The sequence below is a fragment of the Amblyomma americanum genome, chromosome 11 (genome assembly GCF_052857255.1).
Source record: "Amblyomma americanum isolate KBUSLIRL-KWMA chromosome 11, ASM5285725v1, whole genome shotgun sequence".
Classification (NCBI taxonomy): Eukaryota; Metazoa; Arthropoda; class Arachnida; order Ixodida; family Ixodidae; genus Amblyomma; species Amblyomma americanum.
The window spans coordinates 56,787,986-56,807,412 of record NC_135507.1 but is presented as its reverse complement, the minus strand read 5'-3'; the positions used below and the strand labels follow the sequence as shown (position 1 = coordinate 56,807,412).

Here is a 19,427-nt window from a genome sequence, read left to right as displayed (position 1 = left end):
TACGACCGGACACCACCAAGCTTCGCTATAAGGCATGCAGACACCTCAACGACCACCAATGTCAGCCTACGGGACATCATCGATGAGATCGTCCGCGAAGAGCTACGGCGACTGCTGCCATGCTCCTCCCTGACGCAAGCAGCGACTCTCATGGATGTGGTACGCGAAGTGCGCTAGGCACTTGGCAGCCCGGCTCCGACGACCACAGAACCCCATGCCATGACATACGTCGCCGCACTACGCAATCCTGCACGCCGACGAGACACCCCAAGCCCTCTTTGACGGGAACCATCTCTACAAGAACGACTTCCCCTAGCTTCTGGAAACCCGCTTTACGAGCGACGCAACGGCTACAGGAACTGCGACGAACGGAGGACTCCGGACCACCGCCCACTGTGCTTCCATTGTGGCTATGCTGGCGACATACTTTGTCAATGCCCGTATACAGACTCATCGGCCTGAGCAGTTTCGCCATTGACGCCCCACGACCGCTCCCCAGACAGCGACCACGGGAAAATGACAACTACCTTCGCAGAGGGGAGTACGTGTCGTCAAGTTGTCAGTACCGCTCTCCGTTGCCGTCCACCATACATTTTGCGTCGCTGGTCTCCCCCAGCACCCGCAGGGGAAACCAAAGAAGGCAACCTTTGGAGGTGAGGTTGCTCCCCAGCGAAACGACGAAGATCATCCACTGACCACGCCGCATGAAGACGCTGCACTCGCTACACCGACGCCGCACACAACGAAAACCTCGACCACGACGCGAACCGCCGTCAAAACGACGCCGCCACCCAGGAAGGCTTCGACGACACGCCCTGAAATGCACAAGCCGAAGTGCTGTTGACTAACTTCAGCGAAGAATATCGGCACGTTAACAAAGGAACGATGATTCCTTTCTGAGACGAACTATGCGACGTTCGCGACGCCATCGTTCTCTCTGATCGAGTCCCACAAGATTCACCTAAGGGCGACTGCCAGCACGTTTTTGACATAAACACAGGTCTGCCCCGCAACAGACAAGACCAGATCCGCAATCTGCTTCGAAGCTACAGCGAGGGCTTTTTTGTCATTGCCGAAGGTCCGACAAACGCCGATTGCCAAGCATCGCATTATAACAGACCAGCACGCCCGACCTCTCCCCCGGAGCCCCTACCGTGTGTCGCCGCGAGAAAGGCAAGCCATCCGGGACCAAGTGGAAGAAATGTTTCGCGACGGCGTCATTCAGCCATCGAAGAGTCGCTGGCTGGCACCTGTTAAACTAGTGAAGAATAAAGACGGCGCACTTGGATTCTGCACTGATTACCGCCGCTTGAACAACATAAAAGGAGGACGCCTACCCGCTCCCCCGCATCGACGACACACTGTACCGGCTCTGATACGCCAAGTAGTTCTCATCGATGGACCTCAAGAGCGGCTACTGGCAAATTGAGGTCGATGAAATGGATCGCGAGAAGACCGCACTCATCACTCCGGATGGCCTCTTCGAGTTCAAGGTGATGCGATTTGGTCTCGCTTACGCATCAGCGAGGTTTCAGCGAGTAAGGGATACTGTGCTGGCAGGCGTTAAGTGGCAAATCTGTCTAGTATATTTAGATGACGTCGATGTCTTCACCCGAGCTTTGAAGACCGTCTTGGCTTCGAACAGTCCTGGAGAAAATCAAGTCGTTCGGCCTAACCTTGAAAGCAGAGAAGTGCTACTTTGCCTATGAAGAGCTGCTGTTTCTAGGCCACATCGTTAGCAAGGAGGGAATACGCTCAGAGCTGAAAAAAAAAGCTGCTATCGCACTGTTTGCAACGCCGGCCGATAAGAAAGCTGTGCACAGATTCCTCGGACGCTGGGCGTATTACCGATTTGTCAAGAACTTTTCGCGCATTGCTGAACCTCAGACCCACCTGAAACAGGCAGACGTGCATTTAAATGGGAAGCGCCGCAAGCAGGAGCCTTCAAGGAACTTCAGCGCCGTTTACAGTCCCCAGCGACCCTCGCGAATTTTGATGAAAACGCTGATACTGAAGTTCATACCTACGCAAGCGGCGTGGGCATAGGCGCTGTGCTTTGTTCAGAAAAGCAACGAACCCGAGAAAGTAATCGCATACGCTAGCCGTTCCCTTTCCAAGGCCGAGGCTAACTATTCGAGAATTGAGAAGTGCCTTGTCATCATCTGGGCTACGTCAAAATTCCGCCCCTATATGTGCGGACGATCGTTCAAGGTGATCAGCGATCACCACGCACTGCCCTGGCTTGCCAGTATAAAGGAGCCCTCCGGCCGCGTAGCTCGATGGAGCCTGCGTCTCCAGGAGATTGAAGTCACCGTCGTTTACAAGTACGGACGTGGGGACTCTGACACCGACTGCCTGTCACGAGCCCCTGTCGATGCACCGCCGCCGGACGACGATAAAGACACCTTCCTGGCACCCATCAGCTTCATCTCTTTTGAACAGCAACAACGCTCGGACCCCGACCTAAAACGCCTCATCGAGTACTTGGAAGGCAAGGCCTCGTCACCCCCCGCCTCGTTCAAGTGAGGATTGTCTTCCTTTTGTGTACAAAATGATGTCGTAGTGAGAAAGAACTTCGCAGCAAACAAAACAGCCGACCTCCTTGTTGTACCTGCAAGTCTCCGCGAAGAAGTTCTTCAGGCTTCAGAGGACGACTCGACAGCTGGACATCTCGTGTTTTCTCGCCCCCTCCGCCGAATTCAAGACAAGTATTACTGGACCCGGCTGTCTGCCGATGTTGCATATTATGTGAAAACCTGCCGAGATTGTCAGCGACGAAAGACCCCTCCCACCCGAAAAGCAGGATTTCTGAACCCTATTAACCCCCCCCCCCCAAGACCTTTTCAGCAGATCGGCATGGACCTGCTTGGCCCGTTCCCGAAGTCAACGTCTGAAAATAAGTAGATCATCATAGCCCCCGAGTACCTGACCCATTACGCCGAAGCAAAAGCACTACCGAAAGGAACAGCGGCAGAAATCGCCGTTTTTCGTGGAGTGCACTCTTCTGAGACACGCACCCCCGATGCGCTCATCACGGACAGAGGAACAGCATTCACGGCGGAACTAACGCAAGCCACCCTGCGTTACAGCTAAACCAGCCACCGGAGGACAACTGCCTACCATCCGCAGACCAGCGGACTGACCGAGCGCCTGAACAAAACCATCGACGATATGCTCGCCATGTATGTCGATGCCGAACACAAAACCTGGGATGTCATCCTGCCTTACGTCGTCTTCGCCTACAACACCGCAGTGCATGAGGCCACCCAGACTACGCCTTTTATTCTCGTCCATGGCAGGGAGGCCACGGCCACGCCAGACGCCATGCTACCCAACGTCACTGAAGAAGAGAACGTCGACGTCGCCGCCTACCTTCAACGCGCAGAAGCAGCCCGAAGACTTGCCCGATTAAGAATCAAAGACCAGCAGCGGACCGACGCGAGACGCTACAACCTACGAACGCGCAACACGGAATACAAGCCAGGAGACCAAGTCTCGGTTTGGATGCCCATTCGCCGCCGCGGGCTGAGTGAAAAGCTTTTGCGCCCTTATTTCGGCCCGTACAACGTCCTTCGTCGGCTAGGTGAACTGGACTTTGAAGTCGTCCCTGACGCATCTCAGCGGCGCCGCATACGACCAGGAATTGTCCATGTTGTCCGTCTAAAGCGCTATTATGCGCGCTAAAGGTCGCAGTGTTTTCACACTTTGTGTTAATTTTTTCACAATCCATTTTATTTATTCCTAGTTGCCTTATGTTTTTAAAGTATCGGGCCGATGCTTTTTGAGAGGGGAGTAATGCCGCGAGCATTCGTAGTGCTCGTTTGTTCATTCTTCAATGTTGCCGGCACTCCGCTTTATCGCTTTGTTTGTATAAGGCAAGACGCGACCAGATTTATCTCGATTAATCGCACCCAGGCGGGGCCTATTCTACGTCGCTCCAGAATGTTGCTAACTTTGCACGCCGTATCTAGAAAGTTCGCTATCAGCTTTAAATTGAGCACGGCCGAGAGCGCCGCGCATTCTGTTCGACGACCGCCAAGCATGATTGTTGCTTTCGCGGCCACCAAGTCACTCAGTCCATTCTGGGCGCTGGTCAGCCAAATACGCAGTTTTCTTTCAGAACAACTTTTGGCTGTCCTCCTCACTGCTTCGACTGTCGTCACCACTACGCGACAATATTGAGACCACTGCTAGCACGCGTTGCTCTGCACTGTGCACAGCAGTGTCGATAATCGTTTTCTTAAGCGTGGAGCTAAAGCAACATAACGCACTGTTCCCACCCGCCGGATGATATCCGGGATGCTTTTGAATCAGGCACGTACGGTGGGGCCCGTTCCAAAGTGAAAACGACTGTGAACTTCCTAATCCCAAGGATGAACAACGCATCCGCCAAGAACTTCGAGTTGCAAAAAAAAAAAGCGCACAGAGTATGGAAATGCCACCGGGAGCGGCTCCGCAAATACTCCCGGCAGCAAAAATAGAAAAGTATATTTGTAAAGGCGAGTGATAACGTAGGCACCTGACGTACGCCTATATCCTGTCTCCCCCTAAAATCGGACTGAGTGGAGAAATTTTGCCTGCGTTGGCTCGTCGACCTGATGAAAAAAAAAATCTTCCAAGACTGTGTGAGAAGAAAAGGCCTCTCGAAATCACTTGAATGCGACGGCTACAACTCCGCTGTTTGTTAGTCTTGAGGAAAGATTTACGCCCACGCATCTCCCGTTTAAGGTCAACAGTCCACCAATCGTTGAAGAGAACATTCACTGACGGTTCAAAGCCGATAGAATCACTTATAATAGAGCACAAAAACATGTTACGGACGTCCCCATCACCGCTGCCACTTGGCACTGAGGTCAACCTACCGACTCGCTCTCCAAGTCCCTCGTGTGCACGCTCAGCGGTGTGTCGTAAGGCTGCACGTAAGACGAGGACTGAGAGCGGCTGTGCTGTCGGCTATGAACAGCTTCCCCGGGCAGCTGCGGATCCCTCTCCACCTGCGCGGCAATGTCCGGAGAAAGGGCACATTATGTTGGAGCAGCAGAAGTATAGTTCGACAGTTCCCGCTTCAGGCAGTGGAAACCGGTGGTGCATCTGTCATCATCATCATCAGCCTTGCTTCGCGCACTGCAGGAAAAAGGCCTCTCGCAAATATCTCCAATTAACCCTGCCTTGTACCAGCTGCGGCCACCATATCCCCGCAAACTTCATCTCATCCGCCCACCTAACTTTCTGCCGCCCCCTGCTACGCTTGCCTTCCCTTGGAATCCACTCCGTTACCATTAATAACCAGCGGTTATACTGCCTTGGCATGCCCTGCCCAAGCCCATTCCTTCCTCTTGATTTCGACTAGGATGTCATTAACCCAAGTTTGTTCCCTGACCCACTCTGCCCGCTTCCGGTCTCTTAACGTTAAACCTGTCATTTTTTTCCATATCTCGCTGCCCAGTCCTTATGTTGAACCCTTTTCGTTAGCCGCCATATTTCTGCCCCACAGGTGACTACCGGTAAGATAGAGCTGGTATATGTTTTTCGCGGGCATACTATCTATGGTGTATATCCTAACAAACACCAACCTAGCCGCCAGTATTTCGCACCAAAGAGTCAGTGGAAGCAACAAATGTCTTGTAGTGCACCTGCACCTGTGAAATACCTAATTCTTTACTCAAATCCTTTACTCCCATGCAGCCCACAGTGGTAACCTTGTTAAGGACACCTTCCTAATAACGGCCGCTTCGGTGGCTCAGTGGTTATGGCACTCGGCTGCTGACCCGCAAGACGTGGTTTCGATACTGGCTGCGGCGGTCGACTTTCGATGGAGGCAAAATTCTAGAGGCCCATGTACTGTGCGATGTCAGTTCATGCTAAAAGAACACCAGGTGGTCGAAATTTCCGGAGCCCTTCACTACGGCGTCAATCATAGCCTGAGTCGCTTTGGGACGTTAACCTCCATAAACCAATTAGATTGATTTCATTAACCAGTCATTGCCTATCACACACTAACCAATCACGAGAACCACAAATTGCCATGATAAGATTTTTTTTACGCGGCCACCGATTATTTCCGACACGCGGTGCCGACTACACTACGCCGACGGCTTTTTGACCGAGCGAACTGTATACGCTATCGCGTAAAATTATAAAGGCGAAAATGACTGACAACACCAAGACTACATGCAAGAAAATTAGCTGCGGTTTAACTAACTACTGCTGAAACTGGTTGGAGACCGAAAGCTGTGGTGTATCGGGCAAGTAGATGCGGCCTGGCGTCAGTAACGTTGCGTGCGTTCGGCACACAGCATGGATAGGCAGCGCACCTGCTCTGGCAGATGGCAGTTAAATTAATGGTTGACCGCGAGATGTTGGTCCCCCAATGAACGCTACAGCCTATTCTACCGCCATCTACCGGCGAATCTAAAGGTCAAGGTCAAAGGACAAGTCTTGCGACTCCATAGTGGACCACATATGGTAAGGCATATCACCACACTTGACCTCTGGCTCACTTGCAGGTCAACCGGCAACGCACGGTGAAATCGGCTTTACCTAGCGTAGTGAAGCTTTCGCTTCAATAGACAGCCTTCCGAAGGACTACGTGTGCAAAAATGAGGCATGCGGGAGCTGTTCTCGCATTGCATGGGAACGGCAGCCTGGGTCTCTCAAGACCCATCGGCGGCTGTACTTGCCATCTGCCAGAAAAGTGGCCCGCTGCCACGGTAGTAGCATGAGTACGCCCCGCGATATATCAGTGTGACACGAGGTGCACAGTTGCGCACTTATAATTATAATAGAATAAGATTTGGAAAAGGTTAGAAGGAGGAATAGAATTGAATGGAATAGAACGAAGAAAGCCATCGCTTTTCATCCCTTTTAATTAAATTATCCGTCCCTAAACGGTGCTTTAGGGGTTTTATAAAGTTTTCTTTTTACATATCCCTCATAATGCTCATTTCGTAACCAACAGGGCCTTTTAAAGCTTGCATGTTTAGTGGCATACATATGACTATTCGTTGGTCACGCCTGATCTAAGGGGGTAGAGAAGCTGCAACATTTTGGTGTGACGTACCTTGAGGTCGCTCTTGGCCGGAACGGCCTTCTGGCGGCCCACCCTGGGACCAGGAGTTCCCGCTTCGCTCTGGGGGACATCTAGAGGGGCAGGAGCGGTGCCACGCTGCAAGCAAATTGAACAGTTATCTTTACCGGACTGTGGAAGATCGCGGCAACATTGCATTTGTCTCAGTCTTATCAGCGTACTCAAAAGTTATCCACAAATCCAGCCAGAAAAAAAATAGCGAAAGGAATCAGATGCTTAGAAAACATCCCTCCGCCCATGAAATTCGTCTTCTTGTTGGAGTAGCGGTTTCAGGAACCTGAGCATAATTTGCCGGAATTTAGCCTGATTCAGATTTTCATAGCTTTCAACATGGCGTGTACAGTGAAGAATCGCATGGAAAACCGTTACACTCGGTGACGCTTAATATAGAGGAAAAATCAGTGCGTTAGTCGCACCAGCCGCCTAGAACTGGGCGTGTTGCTAGGCGCCAATATAAAGGAGCGTCAATTGCTGAAGAATTTCGAGATGAGGGGGGAAGCAGATATCACATTCCCACGGGCCTCATATCGTGTGGCCGACTGTGCAGAAAAATATGCCGGAACTATACTGCCACTGTTTTCACTTCCAAAGGAGTGCAGGAACCGAAACCGAAGCCGACGGTTAGTGAAGAATGAGTGGTAGACACATACCAAAATGTTTAGCCATCCACCAATGAGTTGCGGCTCTGGTTTCTCGTCGGCAGCTTCTTCGTCGCCTTCGCCCTTAGGTGTAGTGGGGGACGCCTCCGAGTGCTTCGGAAGTGATGCGGGAGAGCTGCCTTTCTTTCCTTGTGAAGAACCTTTTCCAGCCGCGCTAGGTTTCGGTTTTGCGCCTGATACTCTTTTGAGGGCGTTCTTCCCTTTCGCTATAATTGCTGACCTTGCCGGCAGCATTAGCGGGGCTATCGGACGCCGGGGATCGCTTGTCTTCGTCTTGTCTCGGCCGTGCTTTTTTGCCGGCAACCGCTGAAGCAGCAGCCGGCACGCCACGGTCCGAGCGGATGCTGTTCTGGCTCTTGTCCCTTTCGAGTCCCCGTTTCTTCTGGCCGACAGGGGCACCACGGCCAGGCTTGTACGATGCAGACTTAGCCAGGTTTCGTAGTGCAACAGGCTCCCCGTCGGCGTCCGCGTTGGACTGCCTCCGCGACTTGTCCGGCTCATCTGGGCCGGGTGAGGCAGCGTTCTCAGGCCTTGTAGGGCTCGGCGAGGGTGGAGTTTGGTTGCCGCCGTCACGGCCCGTGCGTTCCACGCTGCCGGCTTCGCTGCCGGACCGCGAGTGCTCCCGTTCCTCCTTTCGGTCGTAGCTGCGTGCCTTCGATGGGGCCTTCGGACGTTCAAGGCGGCTTGCCTCGACGCTGTCGTCTTCCTGTCGACCACGCCTCTCCATGACCTCGGGGGATGGTTCTGAGGCTTCCTATAGGTGATGGACCTCGCCTCTTCGCTGAGTATTAGTCCTATAGCAGAAAATTCTGGACGAGTGTGGATGCAGCGACCAGTCTCTCGGTAGAACGCCTTCTTCTGCGTGACGCTCGAGCAAGATCTGGCTCTTCATCTTCTTCGTCCGATGTGGATGAGTGGCACGCGATATTAAACCTTGTCCATGACCCTCTTGGACTGCAGAATGCGGCGACTAAATCTTTATTTAGGTCGATCGGGGTTATCTATGACCAAGCTTTGTAAGTCTTGTGGCGAAATTGAGTCCATAAATCACTTTTTTTCCTCTTATGCCGGCGATTTGCTTCTCTCCGTAGAATTTAGTTGCAGATCCTCCTAGCTCGACTGAGGCTTCCTCTGTCTAATCCGATTCTCATCTCCTTCGGGGCAAGCGCCAACGGATATGCCCTGAAATAAGTGTGCGATTATTTTTACGACTATATAATTGCATCAGGAACATTTCTGTCCTAGAATGAGAATTCGCTGCTTTTTTTCGTCTTTTCTTTCATTTTTTGCTACAAATTCTAGTCCAAGACAAGAAGTTATCCAAATACTCCACTCTTTCTCCATGAGTGCGTTTGTATCCGCACTGCAGCCTGGCCACTCCCCCGCCGTGGGTATGTGTCATTAAGCCTGAGGATATCATCATTATAAAGTACCAATAAAAGGCAGTCGTGCGTAGACCTTGTGACTCTAAATTAAAGTGCCACATACAAGAGCATATTGAATAGGGCGAGTTGTATTGCCTTCATATTGCCAGGTGGCTCTCAGGCAAAAAGACGTAGACGCTGGTGGCTCACGGATTGAAGGACGTTGAAGTTATCATCTGATAACTTGGATCGCGTTCACAAACTTCTCTATCCCGTGTTAGGGGCCTCTGAGCGTTCCGTGTTCACGGTGCAATCTACGCTCAAAAACAAACAGCCTTCCCTGTGGTGGAATGGTGAGTGTGAGAGAGCATATCGACTTTTAAAAGATGCCTGGAAAAGCCTGTCTCATAACCATTGCCCGCGGATTTGGATAAATTAGAAATTTTTCGCGGTTTCATTTAAAAGACGATTGGTAAGGTGGAGTACAATGCGAATTGGAACAGTTATCTATCAAGCCCAAATAACTGTAAAGCCTTGTACCGATTTATGGAACCCAACCATAATACGCCGTCCTCTCATGTTACACAGTCAGTGGTGTTAACAACCGAGGATGCAAAAAGAAAAACAATTTGACCAGATAGCACAAGACCTTGCTCTGTGCTTTCAAGCGCGGTTGGTGGTTCCATTCGTCCTACCCCCTCCGCGCGCACGCTTCACTGCGGTTACACTCTCTGAATTATTTGCCATAGTTGTTGGCCTCAAACCTGCAGATCCTGGATGCGATCGCGTCTCTATCGGTATGTTGAAGCCTCTTGTGGAAGAATTTACCTCTGATGTATTGCACGTAGTTAAAGTGCCCCTGGAGACAGCTTGGCTCCCTCCTCAATGCAAAATTGCGAAAATCATCTCACTTCTCAAAGATCCAACAAAATTTTCTGTAATTGATAACATTCGGCCAATTTCCCTTTTGTCTAATTAAACTTATTGAATGTATTGTTCACAGCCGTCTTACAGATCATGTTCTTGCAATACAAGCCTTAAGTGCTTCTCAGGTAGGGTTTCGTCGGGGGTTCTCGATTTGGACTGCACATTTAGATTTGGAAAGCAGAATTAGGGTTGCAATGGAGAAGAAAGAGGTCGCGGCTTTAGTCACTTTGGATATCGCTTAAGCATATGACAGCATAGAGCATTCAATACTGCTTAAATCTTGACGAAATTCGGATCCCTTTTTACATTCTTGCATGGGTGCAGGAATACCTACAAAGTAGATGTTCCTTCTCTTCTGACGGTTCCTTAACTTCCGAAACCTTTTCAGAGACTAGAGGGGTGCCTCGGGAATCGGTTCTGTCTCCTTCAGTTTCTAACATACTAATTCAGGGTGACGTCAAAGTGTTTGTGTATGCGGACGACATCAACTTTTTTGCTTCTGCTAGAGACATTCATTCACTTTTCCAGCTATTGCAGGCCTACCTCAATGTCCTGGAAGTATGGCTGGGCAACTTAAATTTAATTCTCAACGTGAAAAAACCTTCCGTTCTCGTTCTTTCTCCCGCGTCCCCTTTTTATATGTGTCTACTGTATTGTGGCGCCCAAACCCCGCAAGTTGAGTCCTGAAAGTACCTAGGTGTAATATACGACCCTCATCTAAACTGGCGACCTCATTTCACGAGTATAGTTCTCAAAGGTGAACGAGCTCTCGGTCGCCTGACGCGAATCAGCGAAAAGAAATTTGGTATGCTCAAAGACACTCTCTTATTTCTCTGCAAGACTTCCGCAAGAACGATTTTGGAGTTCGGTTGCGTTCTGTTCTCCGGTTGTCCCAGATGCAAAATTAGACCTTTGGTTCTTTTGGAGAGGCGCGCTGTACAGCACGTACGGGAGTTGCCGTAGCGCACGTTAAAGACCCACAGACCACCTGTGGGCCTTTAACGTGCACTGACATCGCACAGCACACGAGCGCCTGTCGAGATTCGACACCATCGAAACGCTGCCTCAGCCGACTGGATTGATCCCGCGTACTCTGGCGCAGCACTCGAGTGCCCTTATCAATGAGGGGCCGAAGCTTCGTGGACATGACTGCAAAATTCTTCGTAACCCTCGCCTCATATTCGCACTGTAAAACATTGTGTCTGCCTCTGACATCCTCGCATTAACTTTCAGTTCTTTAGACATGTCGATTGCTGTTCAATACCATTTGAATTAAGGAGCAATACACTAATGGCGAGAATCCTCAATCGATACGTGAGAGAAATAATCAAATTAGCTTATCATGCGAAGGTTGCATTCATTAATTGAAACATGCATTCTTGCAAATCGAAGAACCTGAACGCCTACAATGCATTTAATGAAGCTAGGTGGATCACCACGAATGTAAAGAAAATTTATTTAATGGAAAATTTTGCAGCCGAGCCCAAGACGCGAGTTGCATGGCAAATTCACTGATTGAGTGACTGTATTCAGCTCCGTATTCAGCTCCGTCCGTAATGATGCTCTGGGTTTTGGCGCTGGCAGTCATCACCATCAGTGTTTCTTTTTGTCCAAAAATTCACAGCAACTCCTCCTGTTCATTAAGGAACGCGAAATTAGCGTTGAGCGCTGAATATACCCTACAGGGAAAAAAGACTTCATGATGATTTATAATACCACAGATAGCGGGATAAGCTGAACAAAAGGATTTCTCGATGCCAGAGTAGCACAGCTTGAATCAGCAAACTTACCATAATGATGCAAGGTGTTCACTAAGGTAATCGCTTGAAAAGTTTGAGGAATCTCACACTTTCGTTGACCAAACAAGGAGGGTGGCCTTTCACACGGTGAAGCTTGTGCTAATCAGGAAAACTCTAGAAGTAAGAACGCCGTCGGCAAAAAAATGGCGCCGGCAGCACTTCCACGCTCTTCTCAAGAAATCCATATCCAGCGAAGAAGTGGCTATCTGCATAAGTGAACTGCGAAGTGACGAAATAGTTATGGAATATCTTACGGATTGGTTGAACACGACCATGAATTACTTCAAAGGAACTTTAGCATAAGCCGGCGTTAACTATACGTAAAAACATTCAGTGTTTCAATGCATCGAAAAAACGACGAATTGTAATTCGGCATGATACGGCAATATCGAATATAGAACAAAACCTTCCAGCGGAGACGGAAACACAAGTCAAAAGTTCGTTAACGCTCCAGATGTACACTTTTAATATATGCAGTATATAATATGAGTATCTATATAGTGTAAAGATGCAAATCAAACAAGAAGTGTGGACGGCCACAATCTTTGTTAGCACAGCACAGCTCACTAATCTAGCGTTCGTGAGCGCCAAACTGTACTTCTTCAGCTTCGTTTTCCGTCTGCTTTGTCTCCTTCGTCGGAACTGGCCACTGGTGTATCAAAGCCCAGTTTTGTCTCACAATACCACCGGGGTTGAAAGGCGCCGCCCTGGTGGCCTAAGGGCACGAGATGATAGCGGGGTCGAAGTACGGCTTCAGGCGGCCGAAGTGGACAATTATCACGGTCGCGGCGGCGATGATCAGGTGAAGGCGTGAGGGGCTCGGCGAGATAATTAAATAGAGATGTCTGCTGAACTCCGTGATGGGGGCCCCGGTATTTGCTCAGCAGTTTTGTAGACAGGACCGAGCTTGAGTAGGGCACAAAAAGCGAAACCAAGGATTCAGGAAGGTAAGCCGGCGACAGACAGATATAGAAGTGGCATGGCGGGGTGGCGAAGTGCGGCGAAGCTGACGAAGGTCGGTTTGGCGCTCACGAACGCTTGACTACTGAGCTGCGCTGGTCTAACAAAGACTGTGGCCGTCCACACTTCTTGTTTGATTTGGGTCTTTACACTTGTGGAGGGGTGGGGTAGAGGCTGGTGAGTCAGTGGCAGTGTTGGGGTGGCCGGCGGCTGAAGGAAGACGGCGCCAGGTATTGCATAAGCAGGACCAAACGGTTCAGGTTGTGGCCGCGCGTTTCAGCGATGCGCCACTGCCCTGCGATGGCAGGTACTTCCAACTGCGGGCCTTGCGTGACCCTGGTTGCTGTTTCCGAGTGACCAATCATTAATTTTAACTGCCACCTGCCACGGTGGGCAGCTTGATCATTCGCCGGTGGGCAGGTTGCGATGACGCCGCAATGTCACGTCACCTAGGTGGCCCACCTGCCTCCTAGGTTTCTCTCTGAAGACTACCTGTCTTAGCCATTCCCGTCATTCTTCGCTCATAACGCCGGTGCCGACAACGCCAACACCGGATTTTCAGGGGAACGGGCCTTTAACACTATCGCGTTATTAAGCGGCAGAACGCGCCTACGTAAAGCGCAAATGGGATAATGCCAGCAAATAGAATTTTCCAATTAGCAGAGAACCGGCTTCCTAAGGAAGCCAAGGAGACCGAGGAAGCTGCCAAGCTGATACTAAATAGGACCAAGAGGCCGGCAGGAGGTCCAGCACTTACAAACATTTTTTAGGCGGTCTATGTACTTCTGTCTATAAAGTCTATATATTCTCTACAGACAAACCCTGTTGAACATTGTGTATCAATACAAATGCTATATACAATCTATAGATCTATAGATAAGCAGCGAAATCCAGCAAGCAAATGTGCCTTGGCTAAAAGGCTCTGACAGCCCGCGACCAGCGTCAACTTAGCGCAGTCCTGGAATGTGCTACGCCCTTCATTATTGCGTTTCAAGCTCACCCCTATTCTGTGGGGCGATATAATCCGCAATTTCTCGATGTGCTAAGCAGAGCGCGTTAAGGAGTTCAAATCATTTTTTGCGAAGAAATATTTTATTTCTTAAACTTAACCTAGTACGCCGCAACGTCCGTTTATACATTAACCACCTGGTTTCCTAAAATACTTACTTTTAGCAGCATTCAACTAGCGACGGCCACAGGTTCACCAAAGAAAATATCGACTAGCTGTTTGCGCATGCGTGCTTTTAAGGTTTGCTTAGCTTACTGGGGTTTAACGTCCCAAAGTGACTCGGGCTGTGAGAGACGCCGCAGTGGACTCCGAAAATTTAGGCCACCTGGGGCTCTTTTTTTAACCGCCGCGGTGGCTCAGTGGTTAGAGCACTCGGCTACTGATCAGGAGTTCCCTGGTTGGAACCCGACAGCGGCGGCTGCGTTTCCATGGAAGCGAAACACTGAGGCACCCGTTTGCTGTGCGATGTCAGTGCACGTTAAAGATTTCCAGGTGGACGAAATTATTATACCGGAGTCCTCCACTACGACACCTTTCTTCCTTTCTTCTTTCACTCCCTCCTCTATCCCTTCTCTTACAGCACGGCCAACACCACCTACACTTTTAAGGCCGCTCCACGAATTCTCCTCCGACGCGTGACGTCACCGCACTACGACGCGGGAGCAGCCACCGCCGACCGCTGCGGCAGCACCTCCTGGCGGCCGCTGCCGCCGTTCTCCTCCCGCGCTGTTTCAAATTGTTCAAGTGCGGAGTACTCTGAGGCGTATTTGCGTATAGCAAATTGAAGAAAATGAATTTCACCGTTTTAAAAGACATGAAAGATATCTGGTTCAATGTAACAATCTTCGTTCGCACTTCTGGAAACTGTTCAATCTTTTAAAAGCTTACTTTGTGCAGTTTTTCTAGTAAATTGTTGAAAGGAATCATTTGAAAGGAGACATCGCGACTGCTGTAAACATCACTACCGTCGTGTTTGAGCATGTGCTGCACGTGTCATGTGTTACATGCTGTTCCTCCGCCGTTCTTTCTTTCTGTGTCATTTGCTGAAGCTTCCTTGCGGGCTGTGAATACTCGAAGTGCAATCCTGGGAAACGTCTGTGAAAGTGCTGTGCGCGTGTGACAGTTCCTGGGCCATTTGTTAAAATGCCAGGACACTGTTGTGTTCCCGGCTGCCGCGGGAATTACGATGGAGAAAAGACTGTGCGCGTCTTCACTTTGCCAGGTGATGCTGACAGAAGGAGGCAATGGTTGAAAGCCATTCCACGTGCTGATTTCGAACCCGGAAAGCGCTCAGTGGTAAGTCGAAAAAGCGTGATATTTATTCCGCGACGTAGCTGTGTGTACATAATGCGTTACAACATGGCCTAGTGGGCGAGCAGGAAATATTCTAAATTTGAAATATTTCACTGCGCTAATTGCCATTGCACCCATGGAATTAATCATCTTAAATATGCTAACCTTATCTGCGCTGGGCTTTGCAGGTCTGCGAGCGGCACTTTAAAGAATCAGACATTCGGACTTCTTCTAAGTATGTGGACTCAAAAACGGGCAAAGTCGTCGAGGCAAAATTGAAGATCGCTCGTCTCAGCTCCGACGCCATTCCCAGTGTATTCCCGAACTGTCCCGCGTACCTTTCTGCGCCCGCCACTACGTCCCGAGAAGCACCGACTGAAAAGAGAATGTGTCTTGAAGCAGCTTCTTTACGAGATGCCATCGCCATGTCACTCCAGACACACGAGGAGGAAGAAGCAAAGAACAAGATTGACACTTTCCAAGTTCTACTGGAGTGCCTTCCTCAAATCAAGCTTTCTGATTTTTGGAATGTTATTTCTCGACCTGCCTGCGTCCTTTTTCTCAATCTTGCTGTTGATGACGTCCCTCGTGTTTTGTCGTCAGTCACGGTCTTAGAGAACCTCACGGTGAAAGTTCATTACCGAAATGTGCAGCTGACTACAATTGATGGCATAGATACCATCCCTCACACAGTACATGATATCCGTTGCTTGATAGGTCTGCTGGATGCTGTAGAGTCGTTTCACGAAAAATTGTTCTCTAAGCATGAAGAAAAAATTGATGGTTTGCTTAAGTTTGCACTTTCCCTGCTTGAAGATGCCTTAAATTGTGAACTGGCAGATGTTGAACAACCGAATGCAGTTAGTTTTTTGAAAGAGCAAGTTTCTCTTCTTCTTGTCAAGCATAGCAGGTCATCCCGGTATTCTGCAGAGTTGCTGGTATTATCAAGCATTTTATTTACAGTTTCTCCGCATGTTTATAGGTTTCTTCATAGTTCCGGAAACCTTATATTAGCCCATCAATCTACAATACGTCGTATATGTAACTCCTACAGCGTAAGCCCGGCAGCTGAACAGCAAGGCACTTCTTTCCTATCGTATGCAAAGAAGCTTGTCGCAGCAATGACGCAGCATGAAAATATATTTGTACTCATGATAGAGGAAATTCACCTGCAGCCGTATTTTGATTATAAGTGAGGAGTAATTGGTGCGGATACAAATAGCCCTAATGCAGCAAAAACAGCCCATGTTTTTATGATGCAAAGCTTGCTTTCGCGTCAGAAGAATGTTGTGCACATACTGGCAGTATTGCGCATCAACGCACAACAGCTTCACACTATTCTGCATAGCATCATTACTCAGCTAGAGCATGTTGGGTTGCGTATAATCGCAGTCATAGCTGACAACAACTCAATGAACCGGAAAACAATGTCACTTTTTGGGGCCCCCTGCAAACTTCAGAGTGTGTATCCACACCCTGCAGACTCTAAACGTCCTCTCTTTTTTTCTGATTGATCCTGTACACTTAATAAAATGCGTCAGGAATAACTGGATCAATCAGCGAAATGCTTGAACATGCATGTTCTTTCCTAGCCCCACAGGACCTAATATAAAGTCACCTATACTTACAGCTTCATTTAAAACACTTCGAGAACTTCACTCGAAAGAAGAGGGTCAGCTGATTAAATCAGCACCAACACTTTCGTCTAAATCTCTGAACCCATCGAATATTGAGCGACAGAATGTCAAGCTTGCGCTAAGGATTTTCAGCCCGTCTACGGCAGCAGCTCTGGGTGCATGTGGGCCCAGACTTGAGCTAGATCATGTGTCTGGTACTGCACAGTTCCTTGAAACAATAACAAAGTGGTGGAACATTGTCAATGTAAAGACATGCAACAAGGGTACTCGACTTCGTGATGAGCTGCAGTCACCGATTACATCAGCGTCAAGTCCACAGATCCAGTTTCTGTTAAGTATAGTGGAGTGGCTAGTTCTGTGGCAGTCTCTCAAATTTGACACAGGTATACTTACACGAGAGACTCACAGTGCGCTCCGACTCACGACAGACACCTTGGTAAAGGTGACTAGGTATTGCCTAGATGAAATTAACTTCGAGTATGTACTTTTAGGAAAGTTTCAGACTGATTGCTTGGAGGAGAGGTTTGGCAAATACCGCCAACTCTCCGGTGCGCAATACCACATTTCCATAAGACAAGTCTATGAGTCGGAGCGAAAGCTTCGTCTGCAGAACATTCTGAAGCTCCCAGAGTTTGAGGCTGCAACAGATGCGGTGGCAGTAAACGATGCAGTACTTGAAGTGTTTGACATTGAGGTAACGGACGACGATTATGCGAAGGCGCCAAATCTCCCAGCAACCACTTACGTTGCTGGCTATTGTGCCCACGCTGCGTTCAAAAAGCTGTCATGCATGACTTGCAAAGAAAATTTAATGCTAGAAGATGAAATTGAAGTAGAAGGTGGGGAGTTAGTCAAGGCCATGACTTGTGGTAGTCTCAAGTTTCCACAGCCTGCCATAGTAAATGCTGTTCTTACTGCTGAGATAGTTCTTGACAAACTGAGAAGCGAACAGCATGCGACACAGTTTCATGCACTACCAGATCAAAAGGAGGCTGTCTTGGCACTCACACATGATGTGTTAAACGATAGCATTGACTTTGATGTGTGTGAGAATGGGCACACTCCACAGTTGGTAATGCACTATGTCCTAAGTGCAACAGCAAACACGCTTCTAAATAACCTTTGTAAAAGAAAAAATGATCAACTTATAGTTGAAAAGGCTGCAAAAGAAAAAGAGAGAAAATTGGACATTGAAGAATTGACTACTCTTTGTGCTTGTGACTGTTTTTGTTAGTTTTTTTTAGTTTCGAAACCAGTTTTTGCGTTGTATTAATATATATTCTGCATATCTTTGGTTTGCTCTCCGTTTACAGCTTTTCTGTTGTTGGCTTCACTTACTGCATTTTATGATTCAGTGCTGTAACAGTTTCCTTACCTCCTACTCCTACTGATCGTGTTTCTCATCTGAAAATAAAATACGACTTGTGAAAGTCCTCTGCGTTGTTCATTTTAAATAAAAAAACATTACGAACGTATCTTCACACATGCGCGCTTTGATATAAAGTCAGTAAAAGTCTGCTAAAATGTAACTCCTTATACTTTCAAAGAAACAAGAACAAAAAAAAGCATTCGGTTAGGGCGTGGGCAAGCAAAACACGATTAAAAAAAAGTAATTTTCTTTTCGAGAGACATAATCAGCACTTTGAAATGCGCGAAATGCGTGCGAGCGCGGAAGCCGAACCTACTGGGCCGTCGCAGTGCGGTGACGTCACGCAAACGTAGAGAGGCCTTAAAAAGTCTAGGTGGTGTTGGCACGGCCCAGGTGTCAGCCGATATCTGAGACAGATACTGCGCCATTTCCTTTCCCCAAAACCCAATTTTCATTTTCCAGAGATTCTTTAACGTGCAATGGCATGCTACAGTACGCTGGCCTTTAGAATTTCGCCTCCAGCAAGAAGCGGGTTTAGAGAACATTTCTCGACATGTTGATATTTCGAGGCTCTTTCTGCAATATAGTGTAAAACCTGAACTAGTAGTAGAAATAAGTAGTTTGATTAAAATAAAATAAAAGGAAGGAAACGATATTTGCTAGCCCCGGTATCTGCCATCGACACTAAAGCACCTGAGCTGGGGCAGCGGAAGTAAAGGATAGCAGGCAGAATGGAGAAATGAAATGAAAGAGGTGAGTGGGCAGGAAGAGAGGATAAGGGGAGAGGTAATATGAACCTTACGAGAAGATTTATTTTTTCAGCCTGTTTGTGCATGTAGAAAAAATTGATACTTTCTGGTAATTTAGCATCATGTATGTTCCAAAAAGGATGCTTTTTTAAAACTAGCAAACAAAGTAAGTGCACAAGAATATGGGTGCAGGTTATGAGATCCATGGGCAATGACTCATATCTGTAAATTAGAAAGGGCACAGAACAAGGCAGCATGCTTTGTTTTCAATATCTTAGCGAAATATTTTATCTGTAACATCTGCAATACACAGTCTCGGCTGGAAAAAACAAAGAGAATACGATCGTTTGAAAGTATTCCGCAATATGTTTCATTCTAAAACAGGTATACTACCCCGTCCATACATGCTGCGTTCCGAATTCATTTCGTCACGTCTGGATCACATAAACAATCTCAAAGATACAATGTGTAAAACAGATCTCTTTGAAATGGCATTTTCCCCAACTATTCGGGAATCAAACCGAATTGAATGTGCTGTTGCAGTTGTATCGAAAGATTCATTTGTCATCAAGGG

General features: G+C 48.4%; 1 protein-coding gene and 1 pseudogene across 1 annotated transcript in view; one reads left to right on the top strand and one right to left on the bottom strand.

The window, feature by feature from the left end:
* LOC144109642 (uncharacterized) overlaps positions 1-8,473 on the bottom strand; it is a 36,683-nt gene extending 28,210 nt beyond the window's left edge. The window contains exons 1-4 of the mRNA XM_077642457.1: positions 7,972-8,473; positions 7,738-7,874; positions 7,061-7,165; positions 4,863-4,994 (exon numbers count right to left, since the gene is read on the bottom strand). Coding sequence (XP_077498583.1) covers positions 4,863-4,994; positions 7,061-7,165; positions 7,738-7,874; positions 7,972-8,473 — 876 coding nt within the window. The remainder of the gene's footprint in view (positions 1-4,862; positions 4,995-7,060; positions 7,166-7,737; positions 7,875-7,971) is intronic.
* A 6,346-nt stretch (positions 8,474-14,819) lies between these two features.
* On the top strand, positions 14,820-17,969 carry LOC144109641 (uncharacterized; annotated as a pseudogene).
* The last annotated feature ends 1,458 nt before the right edge of the window (positions 17,970-19,427 follow it).